This window comes from Nyctereutes procyonoides, unplaced genomic scaffold (assembly GCF_905146905.1).
Source record: "Nyctereutes procyonoides isolate TBG_1078 unplaced genomic scaffold, NYPRO_anot_genome, whole genome shotgun sequence".
In the NCBI taxonomy this organism is placed as follows: domain Eukaryota; kingdom Metazoa; phylum Chordata; class Mammalia; order Carnivora; family Canidae; genus Nyctereutes; species Nyctereutes procyonoides.
Genome location: NW_026575139.1, coordinates 2,294,573 through 2,317,652, shown reverse-complemented (window position 1 = coordinate 2,317,652; position 23,080 = coordinate 2,294,573). Strand labels below are relative to the sequence as shown.

Sequence of the window (23,080 nt, the reverse complement as noted above, 5' to 3'; positions counted from 1 at the left end):
AAATGTCCATCAGTGGGGACTTTGAATACTCTGCACTTTAGAAATGAACGGGGAGGCCGTCTTGGTACCAGCACAGACACCTGAGTGGAGCAGGAGGGCGCCCAGTGCCTCGTGTGCTCTCTGATGTGAAGAAAGGAGGGTGGGTGGATTTGGATCCACATCTGCCTTGTGCATGGATGGAGACACTGTGGAGAGAGAAACAGGAAGCTGAATGCCAGTGACCTAGGGACAGGTGACCTGCAACAGAGGACAGGGATTTGAATGCACTCTCTACTGCATACTTTTATGTGAATTATTAATAGATTGCCTATTCAGACAAAACAAAAGCTGGCCTTATAGGGTCCTATTGAGGTTAAGAAACATGTGTGCAGGGATCCCTGGGTGGCGCAGTGGTTTAGCACCTGCCTTTGGCCCAGGGCGCAATCCTGGAGATCCGGGATCGAATCCCACGTCGGGCTCCCGGTGCATGGAGCCTGCTTCTCCCTCTGCCTGTGTCTCTGCTTCTCTCTCACTGTGTGCCTATCATAAATAAATTAAAAAAAAAATTAAAGAAACATGTGTGCAGAGTGCCTTACCCAGTGCCTGGCACACGGAGTAGAGCCTCTGATGGGAAGTGAGCACTGCCTTCCCAGTATGTGTGCCTCATGCCTCAGACCTGGGGGAGACCTGGGTACCACCACTCGAGGCAGATGCTTTCCCCACATCAGAGAGCACGACCTGTCAGGAAAGGCCCCTTCCATGTCAGAGCCGGGTCCAGGGGCCTGTGCTTGTTTGGGTTTGCGGTCGCCTACACAGCCAGACCCGGTGCCCAGATGCCACAGTGTGACTGCTGCATGCTTGGTTGCCGGGCTGGGGGCCCAGAAGGGGATGCTTGTGCTTGTCCATAAGTTACTTCCATGTATCTACTTACGGTCGTCTCGAGGCACCTTTTAATAGGGAATGAAGTCTCTTAGTGTGTTTTGTGATCCCAGTAATATTTATGGTAACAGCAGTGCTGTAATTCTTTGTCTTCATGCCTCACAGCTGCAGAGCGATACTACATTTACTTGACAGTATTACAATTTTGAGTTCTAATGGAATTATTTTTGTCGTGTCTCTAAGCCAAAAAATAAATTTTTCTCCTAAGCGTAGTGCTGAAAGTTTTTATGTTTGTCCTTAAAAATTTCCACAGGGTAGAGTGGCAGTAGTGTTTTGTTGGTAAGACCGCCATCTGTGTGGTTGTGGTGACATGTAAAGGTGCAGGAGCCAAGAGCCACGGTGCTGGGGGAAGGATGGCAGCCTGGCGGCCAGTCCAAGTTAGCGCTAGAGCCACCTGACAAGGCTGCCCCGCATGGGGGTGAGCCATGGTGGCCTGAGGCCTGCAGGGGCAGCAAGGTCTGAGGGATGGGGGTGGGCTCCCCCAAGATGAAACCTCCAACCTGGCCTTGCAAGTTACCTCTGTAACCTCTTTAGGAAGACGCAGTGAAGGCCTCATGCCAGAGTGGTCGCTGGGCTTTCAGGTTGTTGGCATTGGTGTAGGTCAGATGCCTTTTAGAGGTAGGAAGGGAAGGAGGCAGAGGGTGAAAATGGTTGTGTTCCCAAGGCCAGCTCGTGTTTCTCTCTTCGGAGGGCCAGCGGTGCTGCCCTGTGGCTCCCACACTGGGGGGTCAAGAAGCAGTGTCGCCTGCTGAGTGACCTCTGTCGTGCCCACCCCTCCCCCACACCCTGGGCCCTGAGTGCTGTGTGGGGCTGGCCTCCTTTCTCTTCCCCAGCCCCGGGCCTAGTATTCTGCAACAGCCTGCACAGTTCATTCATCGCTTCTCTGAAAAAAAAAAAAAAAAAACACAAGTGATTTCATGTTCTTTTCATGTGGTTTTCTGTAAAGTTGTAGCACACGCAGCATATGTGTGCAAAGCCTACCGTGGGGCAGGGAGGTTCACATCCGTGCCCCAGGGCCCTCTGAGGCTCCGGCCAGGAATCCCAACCAGTTAGGGGAAGTGGGAGTGTTTAACGCACCCGGAGCCTGCCGGGCTCCTGAGGCACCCGGCTCCTGGGGAGATGGCCGTGGAGAACATTTGGTAGGAGGAGTTTGTAAAAACTTGGGAGTCTTGGGAACTTCTGGATAGTTTCTGGTGATGTGATTTGGAAGGTGGAGAGGGGCACCCATGTGGAAGCTGCTGTGCCAGCAAGCCCCACGGCAAGGTCCGCAAGCAGGGAAGCACACTTCTGCCTTTGGGTGGTTTTTACTTTGGCCTTTTGTTCTTTGGGTTTCAAAGGCAGCACTCCTGATCTGTGCGAGTTGAAGGAACAGCTGGTCAGTGGACCAGAAATTAGCATTGAGTGGAGCGGCAGTGATTAGGCACATACTCCTGAATTAATCTCTGTTTATTTCTTTAAACACCACCTTGTTCCAAAGAAGATTTGGAGGAATTGCTTATAAAGATGCACACAGGACAGCAAATCTGAGTGAGGAAGTTTCAGTGAAGCCAGAGCTGAGGTAGAGCCCAGCGAGTGAGCGTTGAAGTCCTGTGTGCTGCTGCCAGTGGCTGCACGTTGCCTCCCCCCGACCCAGGAGCAGCCCAAGCAGAGGGGCAGGTGTAGTCGGCACATGACTTACATGACGATAAAATGCAGAGAAACTGGGAGGCATAGCTCTCCCGGCTGTGAGGACTGCGAGATTTCCCCCGGGGGTCTTCGTAGAGAGGATGCTGTGTGTAGGTACGGTGAATCACAGATTCAGATGCTCCTAGCGTAAGAAGTGAAAGTTGCCCAAGGGCTGGCCCTCTCACCAGTGTGTCCCAGCGCCTGGTACAGTGTCTGGCACGTGGTAGGCTCTCAACAGTGTTGGTTGAATGACTGACTCCCTCAGCGAAAGCCAGTGACCTAACACCCAAGTGCAATTCTAGAAATAATTCTACAAGGGGCCCAAATGCTCTTCGATGGTTTGGCTGACCACGGGATAGAGTGTGCAGTGCCCGGATGGACTCTTCCCTTCTCACCGAGAAGCAGACAAGTTTCTTGCTGGAAAAGTAGACCTTTAAAGCTTCTCCATTGTGATAACTTGTTCTCCTTTGTCTTCACAGAGACTAATAGACAAGTCACGCGTAACCTGTGTCAAATGGGTTCCCGGTTCGGAAAGCCTTTTCCTAGTAGCCCATGCGAGTGGGAACATGTACTTGTATAATGTGGAGCACACTTGTGGCACCACAGCCCCCCACTACCAGCTTCTGAAGCAGGGTGAGAGCTTTGCCGTACACACTTGCAAGAGCAAATCCACGAGGAACCCTCTCCTTAAGTGGACGGTGGGCGAGGGGGCCCTCAACGAGTTTGCTTTCTCCCCAGATGGCAAGTTCTTGGCATGCGTGAGCCAGGATGGGTTTCTGCGTGTGTTCAACTTTGACTCAGTGGAGTTGCACGGTACGATGAAGAGCTACTTCGGAGGCTTGTTGTGTGTGTGCTGGAGCCCAGATGGCAAGTACATCGTGACGGGCGGCGAGGACGACCTGGTGACGGTCTGGTCTTTTGTGGACTGCCGAGTGATAGCTCGAGGCCACGGGCACAAATCCTGGGTCAGCGTCGTGGCATTCGACCCCTATACCACGAGCGTGGAAGAGAGCGACCCAATGGAGTTTAGTGGCAGCGACGAGGACTTCCAGGACCTTCTTCATTTTGGCCGAGACCGGGCGAACAGCACGCAGTCCCGGCTATCCAAACGGAACTCTGCCGAGAGCCGCCCCGTCAGCGTTACATACCGGTTTGGCTCCGTGGGCCAGGACACACAGCTCTGCCTCTGGGACCTCACGGAAGACATCCTTTTCCCTCACCAGCCCCTTTCAAGAGCAAGGACACACACCAATGTCATGAATGCCACGAGCCCGCCCGCCGGTAGCACCGGGAACAGCGTCACGACACCAGGCAACTCCGCACCCCCGCCCCTGCCCCGCTCCAACAGCCTCCCACACTCCACCGTCTCCAGCGCCGGCAGCAAGAGCAGCGTCGCTGACGGGGCCGTCGCTTCTGGGGTCAGCAAATTTGCGACGCTCTCCCTGCACGACCGGAAGGACAGGCACCACGAGAAGGACCACAAGCGAAACCACAGCATGGGACACATTTCCAGCAAGAGCAGTGACAAACTGAACCTGGTTACTAAAACCAAAACGGACCCAGCAAAGACTCTGGGGACGCCCCTGTGTCCTCGGATGGAAGACGTCCCCTTGTTAGAGCCGCTCATCTGTAAAAAGATAGCACACGAAAGACTGACTGTGTTAATTTTTCTTGAAGACTGTATAGTCACTGCTTGTCAGGAGGGATTTATTTGCACATGGGGAAGGCCTGGTAAAGTGGTAAGTTTTAACCCTTAATGCTGCACCAGATCTAGAACTTGAATAGGTAGTGATTTTTTTTCTTGTGGGAGGGGCGGGGTGTACAATGAATGTGAATGGCACTTCTTACTCTTAATGTAAATCTAAATGCATCAGAGCCATAATTTTGGATACTGCATGCCATGTAATTCTGAATCATTTGATAATTCAACTTAGAACGTTTAAAAAAATATAATCAAACTAATTGCCAGCCAAGTCAGTCACCCTCCTGGGAGTATATAGAGTCCCAAGGTTAGCGCTCCTGTATTAGACTATTTCGACTTTAGGAAAATCATGACAGTGTGGGAAAACAATGACTTTAAAATGCTAAAATTAAAATCTCTGCTTTAACTGGAATATTTTTGCTTAACTACTCAATTAGGATGTTGTACACCTGATCAGAGCGTGTTCAGTGCAGACGGCCATTAACTGTCATTTATAGTCCGGTTTTTATCTTAATCATAAAATGTTTAGGAATCTATGAAATTTAACTTTAGGAACAAAGCATTCAGCAGGGTTGATTGATATTATTTTTACATTGTTCTGGCAATCCACAGAAAGAGAAGAGCCTTAATTTTTAAAACCCATTTTAGTCATTTTATGACAATTAAAATTGTTTAATAAACATCTTTTTTCAAAGAAGCAGTTTGTAGCACTTTGATTGAGATTCTGTGCACTGAATAAACACCCACATTCCTCGGAGCCTGGACAGCTCCCGGAGCCGCGGCCGAACCGCCAGCAGCGCTTGTCAGAAGTGCCTCTTGCCACATAAGCCAAGACCTTTTGTGTTGGATGCGCTTCGCTTATGTTTTTTTTTTCCAACAAGGGAAAGGAGGTTTTGGTTTCTTTGGTGGTTTTCTGTGGGGTTTTTTGTTGTTGCTGTTGTTGTTGTTGTTGTTGCTGTTGTTGTTGCTGTTTTTGGTCAGGAAGGCCCAGGACAGAGGCCTTGTTTTGTAAAGACTGACAGGCTCCCCGAGGGTCAACATGCTTCCCGAGGTTGCCCTGGTTTGGGTTTTGTTTTCCTGCCCAGACTTCTCATCCCGGGGTGGCTGCCGTGATCCCGCTCGGGCTCCGTCCTTGGTGGCTTCCACCCGGCGTGTCTCACTGCTGGCCTCTCGGCCGCCTGCGTGAGCTCCCGTAACTGGGAGCTGCTTCCGTGGGGCCTGCACAGTTCTGATGCCTGTGGTCCTTATCGGCTGTGTGAGGAATTTCAAATTCCAGTTTCACGTCGGGGGGAGATGGTTCTTTGAGCTACGTGTTTCCTGTCAAGATGATGGTTAGTTACCTTGTTAACTTATTTTGGTCATCTCAGTTTGTTTACTGTTTTGCACGCCTTTATAATTAAACGTAGAGATGCTGATTGTTTACACTTGTTTGAGTAGTGGATGCAATTCAGCCAAGTGGGCTCCTGGAGACATTCGCTTCTCTGCAGTGTTCAGCTGTGGTGACGGAGCAGTAGCTCTGTGTGCTCTAATGCAGCCCTCCCGGAAGGCCAGCCCCCACTTCCCTGGGCCTGCTCATGCCACCCCTCCACCCCACCCAGCCCCCGCCCAATCCGTCCGCCCTGCCCATCCTGCTCCTGAAATGGGAGGGGTTTCTGTTGGACGGCAGTGTTCCAGCACGGGAGAAGTGAGGAGGCCTTCCCGGTGCATCCCACCCCACCCGGCCCCCCGTTAATGCATGATGTCCACAGGTATATGTGTTAATGTCCTGTTTACTCTTAAGATACGGTCCTTTGTTCCTAAATGTTAAGTGACCTAAGGTAGCAAAGACAGCGTCCTTGTGGACTGTTTCAACTTTGGAGGCTAAATTGGGATGTCAGACGGAGACAATCGGAGCCAACACTCCAGGTGCAATTTTATGTACCCACATGGTTCTAGAAATTTCATTTCAAATGCTTCTGAGGCATTGAGTATGCAGTTTCAAAATTCAGGACTTTGCATTTGGCCCAGGCAATGAATGGCTGATCCCAGGTAAGTAGCCTTTATGGGGACGCTTATTGTGACCTTTCGGTTCTGAGTGCCTTGCTCACTGGCTGCCGCTGCCTGCGCTGCCGGCAGGAATGTGTGATGTGCGCGCTTTCTGTGGACCAGGCGCTTCCTGATCCCACACACCCCTTGGCACGCTCAGCTGCGCAGGCTGCGATGAAGGAGAGGGGTGGCTCGGGGGCACCGGGGGTGACTGGTATACCTAGGAGGAGTCTGTTGGTGGGGTTGGGTGTGGGAGAGGCAAGAGATGATTGTTCCCGTAAAGTCAGGCTCTGAAACGTGCTAACAGAAGCCAGGGGTGTCTCTCTCCTGTCCCCCACCTCCACTCCGTTTTAAAAACTGTGGTCACATCACAGTTTGGGATTTGGAGCTTGGTCACAATCTTGTTCTTCCAGTTTCTGCTGGTGAGTGTATCCTTGAAGTCTGTCCCCATCCCCTCTCTGGGCCCCCGTTGCTGGGTGTCAGGTGCTGGGGAGGGGCTGCATGGCCGGCCCTTCTGACACCCACCCCCTTTCTTCGACAGCCAGCAGAGCACTTTTCCTGCAGTCAGGAGGACAGAATGCGAGGTGTTCTCCGAGACCAGGACTAAAGCTGCCCAAAGCTGCCCGCAGCTTGAGAAGAGGGCGCTGGAGGGGCAGGCCTGGCTTCTGTCAGTGGCTCCTGCAGCCCTGGGACGCAGGGAGGGGGCCCCCGGGGGACCGGGTCTCAGGTGCGGAAGGCCCAGGGCCACAAGGACACATCTGGGGAGCGCTTTTGCAGTTTGCTCACCAAGCTTTGAGCTTCCTCATTTGATAACTGTTCAGTGTTGTCGCTTAAACATTATCCGGAGCAAGGATATCTTTTCTGACCTCACCTCTGGAGTGAAATCCCTATGGGCAAAAGGCGGACCATGCTTGGCGGGCACAGCCTGTCTGCCGGGCGCTGAAGAAAAGCGCAGAGTGGCCCTCGAAGCCTGCTCCCCCCAGCCTGCGTGCAGGGACCGGAGCCCTCAGAGGGTCCATCCCGCCTGCCCTGCCCTGCTGTGGCTTTGGGGGGCGGGCTTCTAAGCCCACTGGCAACTCCAGCCCTCATCTTAGATTCTCCTCTTCCTCGGGGGCAGGAGGTTAAAATCCCAGAGAAGGAACCTTGCCTTTGGAAAACTGCCACCTTTTAAAAGCAAACGTGTAAGGGGGAGCAGGCCAATTCTTTAATAACTTTGGGTTCTAAATTCACTTAAATAGTGATAAAGAGTCTTAATTTTGTCTTTTGTGCTGATCCAAACTTCTAGCATTTTTGAAGTATCCTGTGAGCCGTTGCCTTGGGACTGAGGACAAACACCTAGGATAGGACAGGGCAGGAGTGGGAACCACGTAAGCGGTCACCGTGATTACTGCCCAGCCATTCAGAAGCCACGAGGAACAAAACACCACGTGACTTGACCTGCCTTTATGGGCATGCACATGCGTCCCAGGGGGACTCAGGCTTCGCTGTTGGGCTTAACACCCGAGTCCTAGCTGGCAAGTTCCCTCACTCCTTCCACGTCCTGTGGTGCAGCTTGCGTTATTAAGACATTGTCAAGTGCTGAGTTTGAGCAGAGATTGGTGAAGCTGCTTTATCAGATGCCTTCACCTGCATCCAGGGTTCACACCTCCGGCCTTGGCAGGGAGGCTTTTGGGTTTTTTGTTGGGGAAGCTCAAAGTGTGAGGGGAAAAGCCACAGGGACAGGGAGGGCTGGAGAAGGAATCCTTTGGGAAACCCAGATGCTGCGTTTGTGTATCTGACTGTCCGAGGAAGACTTAGAAGCAGAGTCCAAATGGCTTTCCCGGGACAGCTGCATGGAGCTCGGCGTCCCTTCTGCACCCACGGCTCGGCCGAGGCCAACCAGTCCGTGGCTTCTGAGTGACTTTCCTGTTGTGCTGGTGTGTCCGCTGTCGGGGTTTCCTTCTGCAGCGGGGAGCCTCTGCACATGTGTTGTGGGCCTGACACCTAACCTGGCGGTGTCAGCCATGCTGGGGACTGTCATCTGTCCTGGTCATCATTGGCCCCAGGGATGGCCCGTGAGCGTAGACGGCAGCCTGGAGAGTGGAGGCCAGGACCGTGCGTGTCTCGCATTGAAAAGCATTTGTGTTCAGAGCCCAAGTTCAAAGCCGTGTGAAAATGCCCGCCCCCCAGTGTTGACCGATGCATTGCTGCACCTGTTACATGAACTTCGTGTTGTGCTCACACTGCTGCCTCTCAAAGTGTAAAAGGAAGAATTTCCTGCATTTTTAAATTTCTGTATACCTAAGTTTATTAAAGACTGCTATGTTAGGTGACGTTGTATAAAATTGTATGATTATTTATCTTTAATGAAAACCAAAAGTAAAATCCGCATTTCCTTTTTTTTACATTTTCATCTAATTTCTTGATGAATAAATTTGATAGTCTTCCTACCATGAAATGTTGATTAAGTTCTTAACTGTTAAAATAATTAGTGAAGCTTTCGTATCAGTATTGTTAATTTATCGTTTTAAGAAAATCACGTTTCTGTTTCACTGTCTTGGTTTTCTGGCTGCTCTCTCGTCACTCTCCCAGCTCGAGACTCCCGCACACGCGGGTCCGAGGTGCCGGGGGGGGGGGGGGGCGCGGAGCGTGGGGGGGGGCAGCCCTGTGTTCGCGGACGGGAAACGAACAGGAGCGAAGGAGGAGAATGTACTAAAGGAAATGTTCGCCGTGTCGGAGGTACTGGCGTGGCGAGCGGCCCGGCTCGGGCCTGTCCCGGCTGCCCGCGGCCTCCGGGGCGTGGAGGCGGGAGGAGCGCTCTCCCGGGGCGGCGGGGCGGCCTAGGACGCCAGGCCCTGAGGCCCCGCTGCGGAGGGGGCGGTGGGGAAGGCGCCCAGACGTCTTGTCCAGCACCCGGACGTCCTGGCCCCCCAACACCTCGAGGCCAGGACCCCAGCCTAGATGTGCAAGTTCCCCAGAGGCTGAGAGAGGTGAACGTAGGACTGCGCCCCGGGTCAGGGCCTAGGCTCCCTCCGGGCCTGGACCCCGTGCCTCCCTGACCCTGCTGACCCCTTGCTGGCCCCCTGCTGAGCCCCGGCTGACCCCCGACTCCCTGCTGAGCCCCCCCCCCCCCGCTGAGCCCCCGGACTCCAGGGCCGCCAGGTGCACTTGGCGTCTGACGCTGAGCTGCCCTGAGCAGGGAGCGCGGCGCTGGTGGCCGCCTCCGACCTGGGAGCAGGACGTGTGTCTCCCCAGCATGGAGCAGATTTCAGGTTTAAAAGGACTCACGCGGCATTTTGATCTTTTAAAAATAGTTTGTGCCTTGAAAAAATGCGCTAGGTCCCTCCTTCCGTGCGGGGCTGCCTGTTGAAGGAAACCGTCGATTCTGGACCCGTGAGTCTCCTGCAAGGGACAGAGCCTGTCGGGGCGCTCGGCCCCGCCCCCTCCTCTAGTGTTGGGGCCTCCAAACCAGCCTGTCGCTTTGGGGGAGCGCCGGCCTGGGAGGGACCCTCTGGACGCGACTCCAGCCCGAGCGCCTTGGTCTCCCGGCACCGGCCCCAGAGCCTCTCGTGCCGAGAAAGCCTCGCTCCCCGATGTCTGCAAAGAGCATCGTCTTCCCCAGGTGACTCTTCTCTTTAGAGACCAGGCTGAGTGGCCTCTCGGGGGGAGTGTGGCACCTTCGGCGTGACCCGTCGTGGGGCATCAGGTCTGCCGCCCAGCTGGGGGCGGGGGGCAGGCAGGGGCCCCTTCTTCCCCTCCTCCGGCTCGCGTGCCCTGGGGTCCCTGCCACGCGGGGCAGCCGCCGGGGCCGAGGGCCTGGGGAAAGGCATCCCCGGCGGGACCGCGGAAGGGACCTCACTTCACAGATACCTGCCGCTCGGCCTCTGCGTGACTAAGCTGGGGTAGCCCCTCACTTAATTTTCGGAGGAAACCTCTCGCAGGACTAGGACGGCAAGTCCGGTGAGCGCGGGCGGCTCGCTCCGTAGTAGACTCAGGACCTGTCCCCGCTCCGGTACCGGCAGCCACGGCGGGTTCCCGAGGACAGCTGCGCTCGGGGAGGCGGCGGGTCCGCGGGCCGGGCGGGGCAGGCTCTTCGCTCAGGCCCCCCCCCCCCCCCGCCCCGCCACCGCCCCCAGGAGTGACCACGGGGCCGCCGTGCAGCTTCCTGGCGGGACCGTGATGGGGCCCGCGGGTGGCCCATCTTTCCCTTTGTCCCCAGGGAACCTGTAGACCGAAGTGCAGCTGGTAGAAATCAGGGGACCTGGACGTCTCTGAAGGGCAGTGTCCCCCGACGCCTCCGCTGTCCCTGTCGGGAAGCGAGCAGGTGCGTCCCGCCCCACCTGTGGCCCCCGGCGCCGCCTACCTGCGGGGCTCCGGGCCGGCAGGCTGGGTGGGGGCGGTTGCTGGCCTCGGGGACCCTGGGCGTCACACGGACAGGACGGGACAGGACGGCAGCAGGGAGGTGGTTCTCACGGGGCGGAGGCTTCGGGCCTGCGGCTTTATAGGGGTGAGCGGGCTCCCGAGAGCCAGGCGGGGAGGGCGCGGGGCGGGGTCGCTGCAAGCCCGCGGGCGCCACCTTGTCCCAACTGGGGACACAACACATGCCACTGAGAGGCCTTACCTGTCGAGGCGATAATATGGGATATACGGGGTTAAATATATTGGAATCTCATTTCTCTTCAGTGTTCCACGTGCTGCTAGAATTTTAACGTCACGTGAGGCCTGCCTTGTCCCGTGGGCAAGGGTGACAGAACTGCGGGCGCCCGGTCCCCGCTGGCCCACCGCTCCCGTTAGGGACAAGGCCCACTCTCGCGGGGAGGAAGGGACCCCTCGTCCTGTAGGCGCCGCCCCGGTCCCCGACAGCCCATGGCTCCGGGGAACCGCCTCCTGTGATCCGAACCCCCTGGAAGCTTGGGGACTGGGAGGCAGAGCATCCTCGGGAAGGGGCTCGGGCCGTGCCCCCCCGCCCCCCGGGAAGTCAGCGTCCCAGGGCAGGGCTCCCGGAGGTCCGCGCGGGTCGGCGTCTCTCCCGCGCTCCCGGCCCCGATCGCGTCCCGCTGAGCACACGGCCTTGTAAGAAACGGGGCAGAAACGGGGTAGAGTGGCGTGGAGTGGCGGCGGGACAAGGAGTTTCCCGCCCCCGGGCGTGGGCAGAGCTGAAGGCCGGTGTCACGGGCCACCCCTCCGTGTGCGTCCACGGTCCGCTCGTCCTGTGTCACCAGCTAACCTAACCCGCTGAAGCAGGTTTTAGGACAGCTTAAGTCTGTGTTCGCGGAACTGAAAACTTGTGGCTTCAATGTCACTCCACGGTGACCTTAAAATGCTTAATAAACGCCAAATGGTGATGTAATTACGTGTGTGCATCCCAGTGAGTGCGAAGAAGTGTAGACACTGCCGTGCGCGGGGCTGGCTGCCAGGTGCCCCAGCTCGGGCCTGCACTGCCCCAGGCGCCCCGCCTCTCCGTGGAGGCCACCCTGGTGACCCGCACGCCACCTCCTGCACCCTGTCCCCAAATCGAACACAGCCCAGGGCCTAGATCCTTCCGTATCTACCTGCTGAGCCCTGGACGCTGGTCAGGGGGGCACCACGTCACACCCCAGCCAGAGAAAGTGAGCCCCCCCCCCCCGCCAGCAGGAGGAAGTCACCTTTAGACAGTGCTAAGCCCCATCTGTGTGGCCGACCAGCTGTGGGGCGAGGCGTGAGGTCCGAGGGCAGCGCTGTGAGCCGCTCCAGGCCACGGCCTCTCCTGGGGGCCTCACCGGGTCCTGAGCCGGGGCCTCTGGGGAAGGTGGTGAATGGCCACCCGCGCGCTGCCCTCGCCTCTGGGTCCACAGTGTCCCAAGGAGCCCAGGCCCGAGAGGTGCCTGCTGCTCCCCAGGCGGGGCCAGGCCCAGTGGATCCTGAGCAGTGAAGCAGGTGACACAATGACGTGGATAAGAATTAAGTAGATGAAAAATAGAGGATTTGTTCAAACACTGGCTACCAGTTGGACAGAAATGACTTTGCTCATGTGACCCCGCTGGCAAAGGACGAGTGTGGCTTTCTTGGCTGCCCCCCGTTTTGCTGGATTAATGTAAACTGCTTTGTTTGCAGGGTTTATTGTCATCCCAAAACCAGGCCAGCTCTCCAGGTGGAACTGTAGTATAGCGACCCACCACTGCTCGAGAACCCTCGGCCCGACGTGGTCCCGCGGGAGCGGCGGACGGACCCCGGAGCTGCACTTCAGCCCCGAGCACGGACACTCGCGGAGGCAGCGGTCACTGGAGTCACGTGGGAGGCCCCCGTGGGGCCCGCTCGCAAGGGCGCCCTCCGCCTTTCACCCAAAGAAGCTGTTCCCATTTTTAAATCATTCTTTTGGGGCTGCAGTAAAAAATAAGAAATGCGATTTTCTTGCTTTTTACTCAAAAGTTCAGTGTAATTAAAACCTTATATATATAAATATATACATATATACATAGTGTAAAATTATTTCCTGGACGAGAAATCCCCTTTAAGTTCAACTGTTATAAATAGTACTTCACTCTGTTTTTGCACTGATGTTTTTTACACGTAGGTGGTCAGAGAAAATCTGGAATGCACTTGTGAAGGAAGTTGTGGCTTTCTGACTTAAATCTGTCATTCCAGAAGATGGATGCTGCAATCATAGATTTTTACAAATTGTTTGCACTTAAAATAGTTTCATGCTATTAGGGACTTACTTTAAGTATGGGTCTCACGGACTAGCGACCCTCTGGGGTGTGAAGATGTTCTTTTTTAATCTTAACATTTATTTTAATACCATTGTTTCCAATGCAGTCAGCTCTGTATTATATGTATAAATGATGTGACTCTGCTACTGGGGGACGTGGTTACTTCACCAGTAATTTCCATCATTTATGAGTGATATTTCTAATTCACGAAAGAATATTAATATTAAAACTATCTTGATTATACCATTTGTTTATCTTCCATTAAGTTGGCTCAATTTTTAATGTAACTTCTTGTTCAATTAAAGTTTGGGATAAAATGATTCATCCTTTTTCCCACCCTCTTCCTGGAAGCCTAGGACAGGCTGCTCGAGAGCAGCTCTTCTGGAGGGTTCTGTGGCTCTTCGGGCCCTTCCGCCTTACCGCCTGTGGCCACCGTGGGCAGCTGCGCCTGTGCGGACAGGCCAGCGAACCGTTCTCTCCTTCCGGCTCTAAGTGCCTGAGCGCGTCCATTGTCGCTGAGAGCCCGTGACCACATGTGCCTCTGATGCGGATGGAATGCCGTGTTGGCTGCAGGACTGCCCGGCCCATGGGAGCATCTGGGATCGGTGTCTTCTGGGACTGGGTGTTTGCTTGAGACCAGCCCGGGGACAAGTCCGATCGGAGGTCACACCCGTAGCCACCCACTCGCAGACTCCACGACAGCGGGAACCCGATGCCGCATGGCTCCAAGCAGAACGTTCTCAGCTTTACAGAGTGGTACACAACTGCGCCCTTTGAAGACATTTTTATTTGGTGTGACCGTAAACCACAAAGTGTTGGAAAGACATTTCTCTAAAATCTGGGGCATGTCCACACGACTGAGATAGAAACGGAGTGCACGCCGTCCGAGAACTACACCGTGTTCGTGGTCTCCGTGCGTGCAGCCGGGGACGGCCAGCTTAGCCCAGGTCCCAGTTGCTGCTCAGAGAGAGGCCAGTGCAGCCCAGGGCCGAGCCACTGGGAGCTCCCGCTGCCTGCAGAGCCTCTGGGTCCCGGGGACACCAGGAAGTAGTAAGACACCCTGTCGTTTCAGTGAAAGAGTCAGAACTGATAGATCATAAACCTTCAAAATGACCTGCGTGTTAAAACTGCACATTCTAAATGTCATCCTGCTCCCAACGCTGGCTCCTGGGTGCTGCAATCACACAAGACCCCACCCACGCAGGCCCAGGGACACGCGAGGAGGCCCACGTACTGCTGCGGGCCAGCAAAGGCCGCCTTTGAAAATGAAGCCCAGAGTGCATCTTGTGATCCTGTGGTGCTGTCTCCTGTGAAGTGACAGGTAGAAATCTGGTCAGCACGAGGGCAACGTGTCACGTGTCAAATTCAGCCTCGGTTTGGTCAGATGACCTGGCCCATGCTCCCTGCTTCCACTGGCCCTGAGATTCACATCCAGGCTCGGTCCCCTGCTTGTCCCCTCCCGCAGGCTCTGGAGCACAGACCGTCGCTGACCGTCTCCGCTGAAGCTGCCAGACGTTTTGGTGTAGATTTGCTGTAGATGCATCTGTATAGGAACACGTCCATGGCTCTTGTACCTAAGACTGGTTCCTGGCCAAGTCGTCCAAGCTGGCTTCCAAAATCAGAGTGCCGTGTAACTGCCGCCACCCCCGCCACCACAGACACGCAGCATTCAGCAGGCCCTGGGCGGACGGCACCCAGGCCAGCCTCGAGGCCGGTCACGACCCTCGGGAGCCAGGGAAAGAGGTGGAAGTACGCTCAGCTCACCTGGTATGACTTGTGTTTGCTTTTATTCTTGCCCTGAGCTTTCTTACACCTTTGGAGCTGGTGCATGCATGCTCCACGTGTGGGGATGGGTCTAAGGGAAGCTAAGAGGAGACAGATGTTTCAGGGAGTGGAGTCAGCGAGGCTGCTGGCTGGCCACGTGGCCTGGCCAGAGGAAACAGCAGGCCCAGGAGCGTCCTCAGCACCTGGGGGGAGTGGAGGGGCGGGGGCAGCAGAGCCAGGTCTCTTGGGTGGCATTGCCTCTGCTTTTTCTGCTCCACAACTTTGCAGGGCTAAGGTGCTGTCAGACCTGGAACCCTTGGACCAGCGCACCAGGCCAAACCTCCACACTGGGGGCAGCCAGGCTGCATGTGCTCGTGCCTCCCTGCCTCGTGCCCTCTCAAGCTGAGACCAAGAAGACCTGGTGGGTGAAGAGCAGAGGTTGGGGCACCAGGCAGGTGCTGGGGAAACACTGTACAATGAGCCAACTTGACAGGGGGATGGAGGAGCATGGCTTCGGCTCTGCTTCCCTTCTGGAGCTTTTTGGCGACAAAAAGTGCTCAGGAATGGCGTTGCTTGCAAAGGCTCAGCTGGCCTTCACGTCCTCTTCACGTTGCCTTCACGTCCCCTTCACCACCCTTCCAGCCAGGAGTGAGCAGAGACTCCCCCAGGCTCTGGCGGCAGGCTGAGGCGGCCTCCCGTCCCCGTCGCAGGCCTAGACGCCAGGCAGAGAGCAAGCCAGAGCCATTCCAGCTGCCCGGGACTGGCTCCCATGCTGAGAGCCGGTGGGTGCAGGAAGCGTGAGCGTGGCCGGAGGATCACCCTGCTGCTCCACGGAAATGGGTGCGTGGGGCTGGAGCAGCCGAGCCTCGTGTGGCTGGGCCCTGGGCTGGCTGTGTCACAGCCCTTGGATCCCAGAGACCAACATGAAGCCAAAAGAGTTTCATTTGCTGCACAGGTCACACCTCAAAGGGCTTGGCCTGCCCCCAGAGGTCCCGTGGGGGAAGGGTAAGTTCGCTTTCTCACAGAGGTATGCAGGAGAACTTTAAAGATTTTCCGCTCAAATTTTATGCATATGAAGGGGGGAACAGTTTTCCTAAATACACAATTTCTTGTCAGTCCTTAAATGGGTCCTTAGAGCCAATCCTGGAGGACAGGTGCTCGCTCCCCCCGAGCTGCTGCGGCTCAGAGGCCTGGTTCCCTAGCAGCCTCTCCGCCTGGGCTCAGAGTGGGGGCTCACTGGCCGTACAGGGCTCCCTTCTATCCCAGGCACCCGCTCCTGTCTCCCCGGCCTTCCTGCTGCAGGGCCGCAGCCCCACCTGGCTCTGGCCTCCTCCCATGGGACCTGGAACTCCCAGATCCCCTGCAGAGGCTGAATGGCACACTGCCTGTCCCCCATGCCCCTTCCCCATCGGGGCATCCTGAAGGCCCCGCCAGCGTGTTAAACCGGTTCAGAGGAAGCTCTTTCCATCCCTTCCACAAGTGTGCACCCAGCTCTGAACATCCCCATAGCCTGGTGTCTGGTCTTGAATCTGCTCCCAGGTGGCAAGTGGGTAGAGGTTCTGGCCACCGGAAGACTGTCCTAGATTTGTCTTAAAAGAGGGAACAAGACGCCGAAGACTAACCCGGGAAATTTGCTTTTTCTAACCGTTGTAAGTTTATGAAGACGAGAAAAAGAAGGCGTCATCATGTTACATCCCAAGACAAAAGGGCTCAGGAGGGTCGTGCCCCCGCCCACAGGCAGCCCAGCACCACTGCTCCTCTGCGGCACCCCACCCCCCACCCCCACGGAGAAGCAGGTTCCCTTCTGTGTCCAACCTGCTGCCGGCACCCCGGAAGCCAAGCAAAGCACCATCGGAAGCAGCATCTCTACTCACAGGCAAGGCTGGGCCTCCAGAGCTAAGCGACGTGGCCTCGGCGAAGCCCGGCGCTCCGACTCGCCTCGCGCTTGGCAGCCTCGTCCGGCCGCAGCTCCCGGGGGCACCCGGGCCGAGCCTGTGCTGGGTCCTTACTGGCTTTCCATGTGCCACAAAATTAAGCTGTACCAAAGCCTTCCCAACAAAATAAATTCCCCAAATATGCTCACACAACCTAAAATAAAGAAATGGATGTCAAGACACGTGTTTAACTCAGAAAACATTAAACTATTGTTAACGACAGCTTATTCTTTAATAAACCTCCAAGAGCGTAATCTGTAAGCTGTAACGTGCCACGTGCCACGGCACTACCGGTGCTGGACTAAAGGCTCGACACGCAGAGCGCGTGGTGAAACCAAGCCTAAATCACACATCATGTCAACTCTGATTTCTGTTTGGATTTGGATTAAAAAATTACAAAATATTCTCTGTCCCAAAATCTTAGGTTACAAAAATGAAATTCAAAAACCCCAGAATGAGGTGGTTTTACGAATGTATTCGACTGGAACGTGCAGTACAGCTGCCCTCGGGGTGCAAAGAGCCACAGGCTGGGGGCTCCGGGCTGAGTGGGTACCGGCTGGCCTGTGGGGCAGCGGCCTCGGGGGACGGCGCCAGGCCTGTCCCCGGAGCCCTCCGTCCGAGGCGGGCGGCGTCACGGCCCGGCCCAGCTGCACCTGGTCGTGCTCGGCGCAGGTGAGCCCGCGCTGCTCAGTAGCCTCCGCCTTTCCTCTCTATCGTGGGCAGGTGGTACTGTTTGGGCTTAATGTCCTTCTGGGCGTCTGTCTGTCAAAGGAAACAGCAGGCGCTCAGCGGGGGCCGGGCGCGAGGGCGGGAGCTGCGGGGAGCTAGCGGACGGCTACCTTCTGGTTGGCGCCGACACACTTCAGGGGCCTCAGCACCGGGGCTTTCCTGTGGGCCCCGGGGCCCCACGCGGAGGGCAGCGCGGGGCTGGAGTACGAGGACAGCTTGGTCACTCCTGACAGCGTCAGTCTGGGCAGTTCCGTGGGGCAGGCCGGTCCGGGTCTCTTGGGATGGTCCTCTCCTGGCCTTAGGGACTGTTTCTTGGAACAAAACACAGGTCGGGTGAATGTACACGGTGTCCCCCTTTATGGAAATTAGGAAAAACAAGAGCGGTTCTTTTGCACGACTTTCACCTAATGTAACCTGACCAAGAGGTGTGACCATACGATGACCAGATGGTATCCCTGCCACCCCCGGGACGTGGCTGCTCAGAGTCCCCCGCGGAAGGCAAAGCCTCCACACTCAAGTCTCATGCGGAGTCGGCCCCGCAGGGCAGTGCCCGTGGCCTGGCCCGACGCCACGGAGGCCACTGAGACGTCCCAGCAGCGCGCCACAGGCCACAGCTGCCTGGTGCCCCTCTCCAACCCCGGACACCGGCCTTGCGTTAATGTGGCTGCTGAGCTAAGAATTTTTTTTTTTTTTTGAAGATTCTGTCTGTCTGTCTGTCTGTCTATCCATCTAGGAGAAGGGAAGGGAGAGACTGTCCCTGCTGAGTGGAGCGCCTGTTACAGGGCTCGATCCCACGAACCCGAGACGACAACCTGAGCTGAAACCAAGAGTTGGACACTCAACCCACCGAGCCACCCAGGCACTCCTGCATTTTTTAAGAGCTGAAAACAATTTCCTGGCATGTTAACAATTACGTGAAGTTCAAATCGCGGAGTCCCGTTTTCCCGAGGCAGAGCCCCACTGTTCATTTACGTATCCTCCACGGCACCAAAGAGGGCAGCTATGACGGGACTGTGGTCCACAAAGCTGGAAAGGCTTCCTGTGTGGCTTGTGCCCTACAGACGTGTGGGGACTGTGCTGGGTGCCGGCAAGAGTGACGGGGTCAGACGGCCGTCTCACCAGGAGGGAAGGGCCGAGCAGGGACAGCAGTGAGGAAGCAGAATGAGGGAGGCTCAGGTGGGGGGTGCTGTTGCACTGTTTGGGGCCTGAGCAGCTGAAAGGGAGCTGCTTCCACCCTCAAAGGGAAGGCGCAGGGAGAAAAGCACGTTTGGGGGGAAAGACCGGGAGATTGGGTCTGAAAAACCCAGCCTGTTAGACAGCCAAGTGGAACCTCAGGCAAGTGCTCAACACAGCAGACTGCAGTTCCAGAAAGCAGGCTGGCTGCAGATACAGCCGTGACCTCAGCTCCTAGCACGAACTGACACTCGGGAGACACTGGGCTGAGTGACGGAAGGGCACGGTCATCACACAGTGCGGTGCCAGCCCAGAATGTGGACTGGGGGGCTGAGCAGCGGGGACCACTTGGGGCGCCAAAGGATGACAACACTGCAAAAGGAAGCTGCTGTTCCTAAAGCAAACATCTGTACCCAGGAGAGTGCTCATTTGGGGCCCTCTGCACGTGTGGGGGCATGTGGGCCTGTCACCGGGTCACCCGGGCCAGTGTCATCCTCTCTGGCCCCCTGTGAGGGTCAGCCAGAGGGCACAGGCAGGTGACAGCTGTGAAGCACTTTGCCAGAGAACCTGGCACCTGCCACCCTGCCTCTCCTCGCCTGGCCTGTGCACACGGGACGCTGCCGTCCCCCAGCTTGTGGGACAGAAGGGGCAGGAGCGGTGGGGGCCGCACTCCCCACGTCCCGGCACAGACGCCATGGGCACAGGTCGGGCCTCATGCTGGGCGCCCCCTGGCCTGCCACGGGGCGTCCTCCGCAGACACACAGGCCACCAGGGGGTCCGGTGCTCGCCGCTCACTGACTTCGCTCGGTACCTGCTTTCTGTCCTTTGAAATTTGCCAGCCGTTCCTGAGTAGTTCCGGTGCCACGGGGCACTCTGGAAAGAAAGCTTTTCTGTGGCTGGCCACAGCCTGCTTCTCCGCTGCCCTACAGGGAAGGGAGAGAGAGGGTGCGCTCCCCTGAGAACGGGCCCGGCGCCGGGCATGCACCTTCTCCCTGTCCCCAAACTGCTCTATTCTTTCCCACGTGAGCTGTGACGAGGAGCCTGTCTTCCCTCCTCTGCCTCAGCCCCCGGAGACGGCCCCGCAAGCTGGGGACACGGCCCTGCCAGAGGCCCGCAGCCCCCGCCCATGGAGGCTGGGTCACACGTCACCCTCACGCATCCCCCCCATGCTCAGGCTGCAGTAGGGCACAGAGATGTGGCCTGAGACGCCCTCGGGCAGCTCCTCCCACCCCAGGTACCACGCAGTGAGCTCTCAAACCTCACACCGAGGGGACTTTGCTGTCACTGGTGGGCACCAGGCTCCTCCTGGAATCTTAACCACTGGAGCCTTAGCACCAACCTCCAGCAGCCACTGAGCCCTCATGCCTGGCCGCAGACCACTAATTGCCTCCTTTTGGGGGGCTACACCAGAAAAGGGAGGGGTACGTCCTGGGGGCACCCAAGTTCAAGACAGAGCTGGTCCTGGACCTGCTGCCTCAGCGCACCCCGCCAGGGGCAGCCCCAGCCCCACTCGGGTGCCCACCTCTGCTCGTGGAAGTAGGGATGCTGCAGGGCCTGGTGGGCGGTGATTCTCTCATCAGGATCATAGGCCACCATGGCGTGCAGGAGGGAGAGGCATTGCGAGGACCAGCTGGCTGTCAGTAGAGGTATTCCTGATCCCTTTTTAAAAGGAAAATCAAAACTCATAGCTCTCGACCTGTATTAAAAGCCCAATGATAATAAATGATCATGCCATTATTTAGAGCACTTGGCCATCATGATTCTACAGGGGCCTGTACTGGTGACTGCAGTTTACGCTCTAAGGAGGGGTGTGACCATGCAGTTGTCCAAACCCAGAGAATGTACAGCAGCAGCAGAGGAATCCCGCGGGCAGACTGGGGACTTGGGGCGGGGATGATGTGTCAGCTGGGGTCCTGGGTGGTGACCGACGTGCCATCCTGGCGTGGAGGGCCACGGTGGGGGAGGCCGTGTGTGCCCCATGCCCCCAGGTGGTCTACGGGAAATCTGTGGACCTTCCATTAAGTTTTGCTCTGAACCTAAAACTGCTCTAAAAAATAAAACTCTATTTTTTATTTTATTTTTTAAAAGATCTCTTTATTTATTCATTCATTCATTCATTCATTCGAGACAGAGAGAGAGGCAGAGACACAGGCAAAGGCTCCCTGTGGGGATCCCAAAGCAGGACTCAATCCCAGGACCCCAGGATCACGACCTGAGCCAAAGGCAGACACTCCAGCATGGAGCCACCCAGGTGCCCCCAAAAAGTCTATGTGTTGAAATGAGGCAGGCGTTGTGAAATCTGTTGTGCTATCAATGTAGGAAAATGACTTTTCCCCAAGAAGACTAATAGCACATTCTTACCTGAGAAGAAAAAGACAAAGCTTAGGGATCCCTGGGTGGCGCAGCGGTTTGGTGCCTGCCTTTGGCCCGGGGCGCGATCCTGGAGACCCGGGATCGAATCCCACATCGGGCTCCCGGTGCATGGAGCCTGCTTCTCCCTCTGCCTGTGTCTCTGCCTCTCTCTCTCTCTCACTGTGTGCCTATCATAAATAAATAAAAATTAAAAAAAAAAAAAGACAAAGCTTAAAAGTAGAAAAAGAAAGAATCCAGAATAGTTGTCTTTCCCTGTCTCCTGAGGGCCCGGAGATGCCCACCCCGTAGAAGCCCCCAGCAACCCAGATTCAGCTGCATCGCTGACCAAATCAAACCCTACCCAGTCCTGGTCTAGGTATCAGTGTTGCTGGCAATGCTGGGTGACGTCACACAGTCCTCCCCACGCACAGCCTATGTGTGGGAACCTTCTCTGCCCACAGGTCTCTCAGTCCTGGGTAAGTATTCAGAGGACAAAACCTGACTGGCAGGCCCTGAGCAAGACCACCAGAACTCTTCTGTGGTGCCTGAGGGAGAGCGGCCCTGGCAAGACTCCTGGGGCGACAGCCCCGAGCAGCTGCTACGCTGGCACCCCCACCAACCTGCAGCCCCCTCAGCAGCAGCAGGGACCCAAGCAAACGGAGGACCTACAAGAGCAAGAGAGGCGCAGCCTGGTCCACTCGGCTGGCTCCCACCACCAGCCCGGGCAGGGGGCACGTTCACACGGACTGTCGGGTGCACACCACACTTACTGTTTGAACTTGGTGAGGGTCTTCTCGGCAGGTGTGCCAATGACATCGTGGATTTTTGAGATCTGGTCCAGCTCATTGGCTCCGGGGAAGAGGGGCTGCAAACTGGAAGAGCAGGACGGGGCTGTGGTTAGGACAGGCCGTGGCCTCTTCATCCCAGGACCCCCCCTTTGTGAGGCAGCTAGCTCACATAGGAACCCGAGGACACAACCCCATCTGCGGGGTACTCCTTGCAGCTACAAGGTTTCCGTTCCCCCTTCACCTCAGGCCCGTTCCTCCTTTCCTGACAGGTAGGTGTCACTCTAAGAGATGGCTCCGTTCTCTCTGTACACCCTGGGATCTCTGCAGTGCCACGTGACATTCACGCTGTGACACACAACCTCCACAAGTCTCCTGTCACAGGAGAGGTTTTTCAACAGATATTCAGGAGGGTCAAGTCTGGTTTTGCTGACAAATGAAGTCCAAGGAATGTTTTGGTTTTTGGAGCTTTAATGGATTTTGGAATCGTGGGTAAAAGATTTCAGGCCGATATAAATAAATTCAGTTTGCATGCCATGCCACAAAGCAGCGTTTGGACCTGCAGTTCTGCACAGGAAAGCCACCGTGTCCGTGGCTACAGGACAGAGGAGGAAAGCCCAGGCAGGCCAGGTGTATGTGGACCCCCGCAGGCTGGCCTGCACCCCCGTCATCAGGTTCTCAACAACAAAGTCCTTTCCCACCCTCAGGGATTTCAGCACATCAGAAAGGACTGTCTGTCGGTACTTTAACCATCAATGAAACTGCCACTCGGCTTTCCAGATTTAACATGTCAAACACCAATTTAAAAAAAAAAAAAAAAAACGGGATCCCTGGGTGGCGCAGCGGTTTAGCGCCTGCCTTTGGCTCAGGGCGCGATCCTGGAGACGCGGGATCGAATCCCACGTCGGGCTCCCGGTGCATGGAGCCTGCTTCTCCCTCTGCCTATGTCTCTGCCTCTCTCTCTCTGTGTGTGCCTATCATAAATTAAATAAAATAAAAATTATTAAAAAAAAAAAACCCACCCAGGTGGAAATTTAAAAAAAAAATGTCGAACACCTGTTCCAAATATCAACAGGTGTGTCCTGAAGGACATGCATGTCTGTGTTTATAAAGTGGTCAGTTGAGCTGGCGAAAGCAAATGACCCAGGTCCCCACCTATGAGGCATGGCGCCCAGACATTAAATTCACCTGCTCATCCTTAACAATCCACTCCAAGCAGGTGAGTGCCGGCCCTCCCCCTCCGCAGGCCTCTTCAATCCCATGTCCTACTCACCCCTGAGCGAGATAAGCCCACTTCCCTCCTCCTGGGCCACTGCTCCATCGGCAGTGAAGCACAAAGGCTGGAGGGGGGGGGTATGGAGGCCA

The 23,080-nt window shown here is 56.1% G+C and overlaps 2 protein-coding genes across 17 annotated transcripts in view; one reads left to right on the top strand and one right to left on the bottom strand.

The window, feature by feature from the left end:
• The window catches only part of WDR20 (WD repeat domain 20), a 63,334-nt gene extending 50,113 nt beyond the window's left edge, over positions 1-13,221 (top strand). For 5 of the 11 annotated variants that reach the window (XM_055304350.1, XM_055304348.1, XM_055304349.1 and 2 more), the window contains 2 exons: positions 3,063-4,322; positions 12,383-13,221. In XM_055304350.1, the coding sequence (XP_055160325.1) occupies positions 3,063-4,322; positions 12,383-12,436 (1,314 nt within the window). In that variant the 3' untranslated portion in view covers positions 12,437-13,221. The other 6 variants (XM_055304357.1, XM_055304353.1, XM_055304358.1 and 3 more) reach the window with 4 other exon arrangements.
• A 133-nt stretch (positions 13,222-13,354) lies between these two features.
• The window catches only part of MOK (MOK protein kinase), a 60,637-nt gene continuing 50,911 nt past the window's right edge, over positions 13,355-23,080 (bottom strand). For all 6 annotated transcript variants that reach the window (XM_055304362.1, XM_055304366.1, XM_055304364.1 and 3 more), the window contains 5 exons: positions 21,701-21,802; positions 20,101-20,274; positions 19,390-19,501; positions 17,516-17,716; positions 13,355-17,438 (listed from right to left, as the gene is read on the bottom strand). In XM_055304362.1, the coding sequence (XP_055160337.1) occupies positions 17,364-17,438; positions 17,516-17,716; positions 19,390-19,501; positions 20,101-20,274; positions 21,701-21,802 (664 nt within the window). In that variant the 3' untranslated portion in view covers positions 13,355-17,363. The remainder of the gene's footprint in view (positions 17,439-17,515; positions 17,717-19,389; positions 19,502-20,100; positions 20,275-21,700; positions 21,803-23,080) is intronic.